The sequence below is a fragment of the Empidonax traillii genome, unplaced genomic scaffold (genome assembly GCF_003031625.1).
Source record: "Empidonax traillii isolate 1590-97213 ecotype Southwest subspecies unplaced genomic scaffold, ASM303162v1 scaffold175:size1888319, whole genome shotgun sequence".
Lineage (NCBI taxonomy): Eukaryota > Metazoa > Chordata > Aves > Passeriformes > Tyrannidae > Empidonax > Empidonax traillii.
This window is the reverse complement of record NW_020955368.1, coordinates 1,319,553-1,331,447: the sequence shown is the minus strand read 5'-3', so window position 1 is coordinate 1,331,447 and position 11,895 is coordinate 1,319,553. Positions and strand designations below refer to the sequence as shown.

Genomic DNA, 11,895 nt, shown 5'->3' with positions numbered 1-11,895 from the left:
ACAGAAATGGTGGGATTAGGGGGAGATAAAAGCCCCTCAGTGAAAATTCAGAGAAGGAGCAAGCACAGGTTTCCTCAGCTGTGTGGATTTAGACGAAATCTAGCTACTTCAGATTCACTTAAGTTTAATTGAAAAAACGGAGATAGAATATAAACAGGTATTATGGACTTCAACTTCCCTGAAAAAAAATTTAGTAATTTCTGTTTCCCGTTTGTTGAATCTTAGTCAAGCCAGGAGTATGTGATTCATATTAGCACAGACACTCTCCAAGACTGTCAGGAAAATCCGGCAGTTCAGGTACAATATTTCCCCACTTACTCTATTGTGCTCACAATGAAAACACCTGCCTGTATTTTACTCAGGAGCACAACAAGCTTTAGCCCTAAGTGAACAGGACTTTGCAAAGCTTCCCTCATATGGACTTGCAGACCAGAGGATGCTGAAATGCCAGAGGTGGCTTTAGCAAATACTCTCACAAAGCACATAAGCTGTGCATGCACTCAGAGCAACTTATCACACAGACAACTGCACATTTTAATATTTCTGTATAAATTACACTACTTCTAAAAGTTTTCCAGGGGTCTTTACAAGCAAAGATTGTAAAAAAACCCAGAAAAAGATGTCCTCGTTGCCTTTGAATGCAGCTGTGCTCATTTACATGTATGTAAAATCTTGGAATTCCTCTTTGGAAATTCAAATTAAAGAAAAAAGATTATGTTAGTTATGTTAGAGGAGTTCATTAACATTACATAAATACTTTCTTTGGCCTACTGGAATTACAGAGTATATTTTGTTATACCAATACCGCTCGTTAATTAACCCAATTTATTACTGTTTTACAATCACAGATAAGAAACAGAAAAAGCCCAATGATGCAGAGTTTATACTAAACCCTTTCTACACCTTACACCCTGATGTCCTAAACGTCTTGCTTATCATTTTGCAGGCCCTGGACATTACATAGTTCCTCCAAGGCATTCTGCTATCACAAACCACTCAAAAGTATGTCAGCATCTTGTGCAGTGACTATTAATTGCCAAGAACTCTAGCAGACCTCAAGTATATCCCATATCCTGTTAGATTTTCTGGGAACCTTATTTACATAGAAGGACCTCACCTGAGAGTAAGGAAAGTTTGCATGACCAGCCAATTAGGATGGATCAGAAGAAATATCTAAGTCAATACTTGTACATGGAGCGGATGTGGCACTTTGTGATTTGTTTCAGCAGGCATGGTGGTACTCAGTCAGTCAAAGGTTGGACTCGTTGATTCTGGAGGTCTTTTCCAATCTAATGATGATTCTATGATTTCACATAGAACTTGGTGTTTGTCCATATACAGACATATTCAAAATACACTAGTATAATGAGGCAGTCTCACTTGTCAACTTATAATTAAATATTTCTAATATACCTCTAATGTTGTATATGCTAAGAAAAATTGAGACCACACAACACATTTGATTTACATCATGTAACAACCATGTTTGATTTTTTTTTTTAAAGGATTCATAGTAACATTAATAGAAATCTTAATCTGAATACTAGACAATTGTCTAGGGAGAGAAACACAACTGTGTGTTACTTGCATTTTCCAAATTTAGGAAAAAAGAGCCCATATTTCAAAGGACAGTGAAAGGTAAGTCGGTACTTCCGCCTGTCCTTTCCTCTGGAAAACATGATTTGCTTTTTCCCCTTAAAGAAGTCAGGTAATGCCCTTATTTATCCTAGACAGTGCAATTCTAAGTCTCAAATTCAGCTCCTGAGAACAGAGGAGTGCTCCTGAGAACTCAGTGAGAGTGCTTCATCCCCTCTGAAGTCTGCAGGTTTGTTTTTGCTGTGGTCTCCCTCAAGCTGTTTCTCCACGTAAAACCATTCTCCACGTTCTTGACACGCAGGAAGAATTCCCTCAGGAAGTTCCTGAGGTATGGAGACCAGACAAATCAAACCTGACTGAAAAGCTATTAGACATTTAGAACAGAGCCCAGACAAACTGAGAAATCACTGCAGTAAGCAATGAAAAAGCTTAAAGTATAATTTTTAACTTCCATTTAGGCATCACATATTTAGTGATTTAACAGTCAGTAAAACCTCAGCGAGTTCATTCCCAAATAATATTGTCATAAAAAACATTTGTTTTCTTTACAGCTAAGCGGGGCACCATCATTTGGTTAATCATGGTGAGACACATTTTTATGGCCAACAGCTGATGAAAGCAATCGGCCAGACTGCTCTTCAGACTTTCAACTCACCCCAAATAAACCACCTTACCTTATGTCTGAAATACAGGTACCTGCCAGCAACAGAGCTTGCTGTAATGACCCCACACTTGGCTTCTCTTATTTGCACTGAGTCACCCTTGAGTCGAGTCTACATCATGATCACTGCCATGATAATTAACCTCTCTCCTGAGGAGGCCTGGACTCCCTCCCATTTTAAAAGCTATTAAAAAAATGAATTTTAGAAAGTTTTTCATATGTGCCAACCACTGGGCAATCCTAATAACAGAAAACTAAGCAAAGTATTTCTCTAAAAAAACAATAAACACTGAAAACAGGTCTTCCACTGAGTATGCCAGAGATGCCTAGATGATGTAGTCAAGGATGTAAAATCAAATCTTAGGATTTGTGCTTTTTCCCTGTGATTTGCAGAAGATTTTCATGTGTACTATTAAAAAGAACTAAAACCCCACAATGGAATAGAAGAAAACGTAACTGTAAAATCAAGAGACATTAATTCTGTTTCAACTAAATCTGTTAGATGCTTCTATGAAGGAAAAAAGATAAGTATGAATGTTATCATTTCTTCACAGGTTAGAATAGGTGGCATCTGTTTTGCTTTATCAGCACTTGCATATGTGGGGTTTTTTTGCCAAGTGTAGTTTTCAATCTGTTATATAAACCGCAAAAACTTTTGGTTTTTTTTTAATGGGAGAACAAAAATGTAGATATAGGATAAAAGAGCACATTACCATCGTATTCAGTAACTAAACCCACCGTTTTCCTAATTCCTACATCAAAAATGAAGGAGAAAAGTAGAGCTAAGAGTGAGCACAGTGCAGCTCACAGCAATATCTCTGTGTTAGATGACATGCCTGGCTTCAAATTCAGTGCCCTTGTTCTCAGCATGACACATACAGAACATTTGTACTTGGCCACACAAACAAAGGCATTTAAAAGCATTTAGGAAAACTTTTCTGGAGGGAATAAAAGAACTAGATGCCAAAGAGTCAGTAATTAATTTTCCTTTTTTTTTTTTTTTTTTTTTTTTTTTTTTTTTTTTTTTTTTTAATTTGTAATGATGACTCTGTGATGTTCCACATTTCTGAGGCTCTTTTGTTTTAATCACTGTGTCCCCCACATGTCTTGGTAGATGAGAGAATAAAGAGAATAAAATTTTTAAAAACAATATGCATGCAAATCTGCTGTTTAGGTACAGATCAGAGTATACCTAGTCTATACAAACAAGTACATTTTCTGAATAAATGCCCCAAAATGCATGACTTTTACTGCTTCAAATAAAAAAAAAAATCAATCATACATTAGTCTACACAGTATTATGTTGTCATTTCTAACACAGGTTTTTTCATGTTCTAAGATGCCAAAGCTATAAAACCCCACACTTTTAATGAAGGGTCGCCATAGCAAGTTTATTTATATGTCTAAAATGCTCAGTGAGAGCTGCAATAGAATATCTTCCATGGTCTGAAGCATTCCCAATTCTACGGAAAGAACCAGGTGATAACTTCTCTACTGAGGAAAGAGCTTTTGTACACCTTATTAGTCCAGCTGGGGTATAAGTCTTCTTTCTCATGTTGCTATGACTTTTCATAGTAACAACAACATCAACAACGAAAAAAACAAACACAGAGAAAAGTGTGACTCAAACACCATCAGATTAGGAAGGGCAGTGTGGGGACATTTAACCCACAAAAGCACATCACTCTGTGATGAGGAAGAATTTCTGAGATGGATAGAACTAACCCTTAGATTTTAGAACTGCAGCTTTGATCCCAGTATGAAAGAAGTCTCAAGAAGTCTTTAAGATGCAACATGAACCACTGAAGTAGCTCTCAGGGACCTACAAACACTCTGGCTTAAGGCTCAAGTACAAGAGAAGCAGTCTGTTTAACCACATTTGGAATAATGGTTTGTGTTCTTGACTGTACAGTCATTCCTCACAGAATTCTGGATAAGGATGAAACTTGATAACCAACAGACTACTTCCATGCTAACATTCCCAATTCAGATGCCTTTCTCATGTCACCACTTGTAAAAGAGCAATAGCACTTCCCTGTCCTCAAGGCATTATTGCATAAGGAAGTTCATGAATGCTTTTACCGGGACACAAACGGGAACTATCAAGTGAGGTGGGTGCAGGAAGCAATCTCATATCCTGGCATCAGCACCAACTTCTGTCAATGGCACAAGAATGACATCAGGAGCTGCACAGTTCCATCCTTACCTCATCCACCTTCAAGGCTTTATGCCCATGCAACTTCCATCTGACCAACAAAGGCTGGCATGTGGAAAATCTCCAGAGGAGATCCCTAAAGCTTTCCTTTACATGTCCTTGATTTTCCAGGGCTTAGCAATACCAGACATACGAGGGCAACGGAAATCAGCAACGTCAGCACTGAGAACAAGACCAACCTTCAGAAAATTATTTTCAGTGTTGTTTCTTTCTCAGCCCAATATTCCTCTTTAGCAACACAAGGTACTTAAAGTGTCCCTGTGGTCCCACAGGAGGGCTGGCCTCTTGTCTGCTGCAGACATCAGGTGCAAGTGTAAATAAGGATTATACAAATGGGAGGTCGTTAAAAGTCTGGTAATGCTAATTTGGCATGACACCCCTAATGGGTTATATCTTCACACTCCAGTTATCTAATCACCTAAATTCTTTTAACAAATTTACATTTCATTTTATACACGGAGATTCAAATTGACCTGCTTAATTCTCCCTCCACCCAAACTGTACCCATGCTCAGTTCATTCACATATCCTTACCAATTTTGAGATCATCATCATCAACCACATATACAAACAGATAATACAAATGCGCATGTCTACACAGTTGTGGATAAAATTTCCCTAGTCTCTAAATATCTTTTAATTTTTTACAAGCTTCTCAGATCTCAGGAGAACCACAAAAACACAAATCCATCATCAGAAATAGCATCTCAGCTCAAAATTTACCTAATTAGTAGGATACTTCTATTTTCCTAAGAGAAGTGACAGGGAATAAAGTGACTTTAAAATTGGTAATTTACATGTCACATTTCAATCCATTTCCACAGTCATGTTTTACAACTTTGTTTTCCTGTTTAATATAAAAACTTGATCTGGTTTACTCAGGAAATGTAGCAACAAAAGGAAAAAAGCTTTCAGCTGTTCACATCTTCCACATAACACTGGGATTTTATTTTACATGGAAGGCTTTAATGTTCCAGTTGGAACATTCCACTTGTACTGACTCTCATTTTCTAAGCTCAGAGTCCTCATGAACGAGCTGTGAACTGGAGAAATGTAGCAAAGCCCCACTTGAATCAGATTTAGATAAAGGCAAAGTCACTGCTGTGATCGCTGCATTTGCTCATGGAACAGAAAGGCACATTTAATTAGAGAGGTGGCTGCCTAACACAGCCAGCTCTTGATGGGAACATGCTGCTATGAAATCAATATATTATTGCGTATTTTGACATGATAATTCACTTTCCTAAGCCAAGTGTGTCAAAGGGATGCTTATTTTGGTTTTACGTATTAAAAACAATGCAGAAGAGAACCCAACAGAGCAAATTTGCCTCATGCAGACCTGAAGCAATCACAGAAGTCAATTGGTTTATGCAATAGTTATATATTGGTTTGTGAGATAGATTTTTGAACTGGTAACTCACCAGTTTGTCCAAGAAAGCACTGAAGTACACAAAGACAGAAGAAAGCATGTGCTTAAAAGATTGCCTGAATTCTTTTCAGGAATTCTGAGTTATTTTAAGACTCTTTCCTGAACTGGGAGCTTATGTAATAACTTTAATAGCAGTGAGTAAAGCTGAATGACTTCAGAAACAATCAGGAATGATTAATCCTTTCAAAATGTTATTTTTAACAAACACACCAGGTAAAGAACAGCCAAGTGTGACCATTAGCTCCTACATAACTACATGTATATAAAGTGAGAGATTTTTGTTTCCCGACTGATTGGCTGCTACACTGTCATGTATTTTCCTATCAGCAATTGTTTAAATACAAATTGGGAATTTCTTAATCCATTTTATATAGATTTTTATATATATACACTCAAATAGCCTTGAGTAGACAGCAGTCTTGTTCTTTCATCCTTTTCCATGAGGAAGAATTCAAATAGCAGCCAAATATCGTGTTAGGGTGATAAAAAGGGTGGTAAAACACTTTGTTTTTAAAAAAGTGTGTCCACAAGAAAGATAGGATAAAAAGAAAGAGGTGAATACATTTCACTTCCAGTGGAAGCTGACAAGTACAAACAGAACGTTTGCAGGTTAGAATTCTTTAGGCTGCTGCTAAAGATATGGAAAACGAGTTCCAGTGCCTGGAAGTACTAAAAAAATACCAGTTTTGGCACAAGGAATAGTGCCAAAGGAAGGGTAAAAAATAAAAAACAGAAAAACCACAGCTATGTAAATAACCAACCTCATTTGTTCATTCGTTTACTATCACTGCTGATGCTTCGGACTCTTCCATCAGTCACACATATATAAGAAGCTTTTCACAACTTGTCTGGAAGGCCGCCTTTCTTTTCCATTATATTCCTTTTCTCAAAGTCCCACTGTTAGCAGTACTCAGAATTTACTCAGTATTTATTGCAAGACTGATATAGTTGGGATAACCAACACACACTGGTATAATTTTATCAAAATATAACATTGTTTTCCATGAACAAAACAGTAAAAGGCTGTCCACGTCCTGAGTTTGTGACCTCCAGGCCTCCGCCACTGTTCTGTGTTCACACACATCTACTTCCCATTTCATGATCTCAGTACTCCCAATTCCACTTCATCTTCCCCAGTTCTTGGCTGGACAAAGTAAGTGCCTGCAGGCTGTTTTAAGCACCACCTATTCCAAGAGCCACACCAAACCTCACTGCACCTCCCTGCTCAAGGTACCAGTGGGATTCCCAGGCCTCTTAGAATCTATAGTTGAAAATTTCCAACTGTTTTAAAGGCATGGAGGAAGAGAGTCACCTGTCCCCTTCAAACAAACTGGAACCAGCCAGCTGGACTTGCTGCAAGTCCCCTTAGGTGGGAAACACCGATAATCAAGGCAGGCCTTACTTCCCAGGGTATCCTGGTAGGTTAAGTGGGGTAGATAGGCTGAGGCACAAGCAGGACTTCCCACCTGGAGACACCCTTGAGCTGACCCCAGTAACTACAGGTGATTGTTACTGATCACCTTTCACTGTCTGCAGCCAACTTTGATGGCAGAGGACAGTAAAAAGATCACTTGAGCTACACAATCTTGGGTTTACACAGGCACAACCCTTTTTTCAGCCAATAGAAACGTTTGGCTTGTACAGGTAACAGCTGCAGCCTGACTTGCAAGATGGAAACTGCAGATAAATGAAACATAAGCATCAATAGGACTGAAAAAGGCACAGCACAGCACAAATCTTACACAAATACTCACAGAGGGGCAAAGAAGAGAGACACTTCTTACAGTGGCCAAGATTTGTAACTTCTATGTGGTGGCAGCTACCCTTTCCTTCTCTACAATGTACTGATATCTTATGAGTCTTAAAGTACACAATGCTGCCCAGAGGCAAAGCTGCAGACACTGAGATGTACAAAGGACAAGGAGTAATGCACCAAAACTGAATTATTTAAGCTGAACTTTTCTCAGCAACCCCCCCTCTCAATTTCACAAAAACACATTGTAAGTGTACCTCTATTTAAAAATTACCTGCTTGGAACACACAAACAAAAAGAGCCACCCTGCAGAGCTCTAAGTTGGCCACTCTAAGGGAGGAAGTGGCTGTGCACCTCTACCTGCTACTAATGCAGGTGGTGGAACAGAACCTTCTCCCATCTCACCAGACCAGCATTTCCAATATTCCAGCTCATTTACAGCTTTCCTTTGCAGTCCCTTCACTCTCAGTATGTGTTTTGCACACTTAGAAGCACACAGGGAGCTGCCTCTGGCTCTTAACTCCATGGATGGAATGAAATAAGCTTCTGGTCTCAGTCGCTCCTGCTCCTAGAAAGTATTTGTTTATCTGGAGCCAATCGCTGTTCCTGTGTCCATGTAATGACTTCCTCAGAGCAGGCAGAGATTACCCACCCCACTGATCACTTTATTACTTTGGAATGGCTGTTTATTTACTTTAGGGCAGCAGCAACATGCAGGGATAAAGCTTGTCACAGCTGGGCAAACTCACCATATTCCTTACGCAGGTGGTCTGGAATGTGGGGCTCATAACCTTCCTTCTCAGGGACCTCCACAAAGTCATCTTCATCCTCCTCGTCCTCTTCCTCCTCATCATCATCATCCGAGGCTTTCATCTGCAGAGATATTTTTGTTGGGTTTTTTTCCTTTTTTTTTTTTTTGGTAAATGTAAAGATTGCTTTTCATTTCCCTTCACACTGAAAATATTTTGCAGACATCTTGATAGCCCTACTGAGACTGCTCTATGTCAAAACCATTTCCCTAATTATGTATTTAATCTTTATCTAAGATTAGGCCTTTGCTTAACATTTTATCTCTAAAGCCATACTCTATCCTAAGGGCTTCTTTAAAGCCCCTTTTATCCATTGGAACACACACAGTTGGTGAAGTCTGAGAAAGTGAGAAGCTACGAAATAAGACCAAAAAATCTTAAAACAACATCCAGATTTTGATTTAATGAGCGAATTACAACCTTACCTCTTCTCCTTTGGATGATCTCACTCATTTAGCAGCACCCAAATAGTCTGTGGCATGTTAAATGGTATCACAAACTGTTTCAGAGCTCAAAACCAGAGCAGGCAAACAGGAGGGGAAGCTGATGAAACTGGCAAGTTAATACTGACTCGAGTAGGAATATTCAGATCTGTAAACTACAGTGGTTCACTGAGCTTCTGCACAACAGCACTAAAAATAACTGGCAACACTCATTTCTTAGCTAATTTGGTACATCCCAACCATTCCTTCCATTGGACTGCACACACTGCTGTGGTTAAGAGCAACAAAACAGGATTTTTTTTAAATGTGCATTTGGTCTGTCTTGCAGTCTGAAACTGAGTATCTACAAGTAGCTGAAAAAAAAAAAAAAAGGCAGTTCCTACCAACTAACCAGGGCAATTCGTTCACCTAAGTGGTTTCCTACATCTCATTTCATCCAGCTACTACTGTATATTCACCAGCAAATCTCTACATTTTTTCTAAGCTTTTTCCACACCTGAAAATGATTTTTTCTTCTAAATTACACGTAAGCTACGAGAATCTGTGCCACCAGACACAGCCTGTACTATCAGAGCTTTAAAACAGCAAATGCCAGCTACCTTAAAAAGGCAGCAATGATGAAGGCTTTACACTTTATTTCCTTTGCCCACCTTCAGAGTCCTCTAATTCCCAACAACAACATAATTAGCACTTTACTGTATGTTTCCCATGTGCTTTTACAATTGTAGGAAATAATAAGGGGTATCCCCTTAATCCAACCTGAGCACAGGCTATCACTTTTTTCCACTTCATTGCAGCAACCCAGATAAGGAATAGCATCATTTTCAGTATTTTCAGCTGTGTTCTTTACTCCTCTTAGTGCACCTGACTTCAGTTGATATTCATATCAACTCCTCATTGCTACAAGCACCAGAGGATACTGCAGGTTTTGCCTGAAGCAGAATTTTCCCAATTTAATGCAGTACTCTAATCTTGTGTCACAGCTGAGTTCCTTTAAATCATACATATACTCTGAAGCCAAAAACCTAGAAACCAATCTTGATTTATCGAATGTAGTTAAAAATTTAAAATAACTAACAACTTCCTTTAAAAAAAATAGTATTTTTTGGAGGGTCAGTATTATTTGTAAGCTAGAATGAATTAATTTCTAATACAGAATGTTAACTGGTATTAATGCACATTGATACACATTAACACATAATGAATGGATGGTACAAATCAGAAGTAAGATTCTTCCCTTTGTTTAAAAAGTTACTTTGATTTAAGAAAGCTGCACTTCCAATGAAGAAGAGAAAAAAAAGATTTACTGTCCTGAAGGCCAGAGCTGATTTACCATTTCATTCTTACCAGAAAACACCTAATAAGTCTTCATTTTAAAATAAAGACTCATCATAATCAAGTTTGAGAGTACCCTGCTGCCAAAGGCAGGTAAGAGCCACAACTCAGGTCTCTTCAGCACAATTATCCCTTCCTCGAGAGCTGCCAACATCCAGGCTATCCTGGAGGATCCTGCACCCAGGATTACTTTTTGTTTCCCCCTGCAATTATTCTTCCTCATCTAAAAGCAAGCAGCAATTCAGGCCGTACCTGGCCTGGCCAAGACAGATGCACACCGAGCCAAAATAAGAGTTCTAACCAAGGAGAGGGAAAAAATGTTCCACCACTAATCACAGACTCCCAAAGCCACCAGACTTGAAAGCAGAACATCGGTGTTAAACTACAACTTTCAGAAGACCTTCCCAATGGCCTTTAGAAGGAAAAAAAATCATCAGGCTTTGTACTGCACAAGAAAAGAGGGCTAAAGACTGAAGAGAAGTTTGCTTGTGTTTTGATTTAGATATTTTGCTGGTGTTGTCATCCCCTTTCCATCTATTAGGGACAAATTATTAAATTCACAAATAACCTCCACTCCTATTGTGCTACAAGCTGGACAACAACATATTTTGCACAGTCAGGTTCCATTTCTCCTCTAGCTATTAAAAAAAGATTTCACCAAGCTAAAATCTGTCATAGATTATCTTAGTCTACAACCTTGTGCCATAATGCACAAGCTGATCAACTTTCACATCATAAAACAGGGGAAGTAAATTCAGTGTGTTTCCACAGTTTTTACTCAGCAGTCTATAAACAAATTAACAGCAACAGGTTTAAAGAACTGAGAAACAGTGTCAAGAGAAAGAAAACTCGGTTCTGACTGATCATTTAACTTAAATTGCCAGATTTTACCTAAAGTAGCAGGGATATAACACCAGTACTTCCTTGCATGTCATATCTGAGAGGACTAGAAGGCATGCTGGCTGCTATCTTTAATTGAAATTTCCCCAAATTTGTTCACATGTCACTGGGGACACGCATCTCTCCATCCAGTAATACACTAAAATTCAGTGGGCTTCTCCAATCCCCAACTTGAAAACTGCATTAGAAGCAACTTTGCTGCATAACCTGCACGGCCTAAAACTTTAAAGCCCGCGAAAAGCCTGACAGAGAAAAGGCATAATCAGATGCAAATTCACTTTGTTTAGGTACAATCCATGAACTGTGCATTCGAGTACTATGGAAAACATTAATCATGGGAAACTGTAATTTTTGTTATCAGTCTAACACTAATCAAAAGGGAAACCTGTCACTACCGCTGACCTGTGAAACGTCCCAATTATACTCTTCGGAAATGACAGGAGCACTTAACTTCCTCACTGAGTAAATGACGACGATCAATCAAGTTTGAATAACAATGAGCCACGGAGCTGAAAATTATTTTTTGTATAGAATCTACCCAGGAATTTATGAAAGGTGAAAAGCAACCCAAGGTTTTAGGGGCATTATGGCTTTCAGCTAGTGCAGCACATATCAAACACTAAACAGAATTTATGTGTTTTAATTTTCTAAAAGGTAGATGTGGACTTGGTGCTACAATGCATAACATATAATGCCAGATTTTAAATATGGGGGTCATTTTCATAAAATATTATGCGTATTGTTCACACCCTTGA

General features: G+C 38.6%; 1 protein-coding gene across 1 annotated transcript in view; it reads right to left on the bottom strand.

Annotated features, from left to right (window-relative positions):
• UVSSA (UV stimulated scaffold protein A) overlaps positions 1-11,895 on the bottom strand; it is a 52,395-nt gene that overhangs the window by 22,112 nt on the left and 18,388 nt on the right. Inside the window, exon 7 of the mRNA XM_027885993.1 lies at positions 8,403-8,526. Coding sequence (XP_027741794.1) covers positions 8,403-8,526 — 124 coding nt within the window. The remainder of the gene's footprint in view (positions 1-8,402; positions 8,527-11,895) is intronic.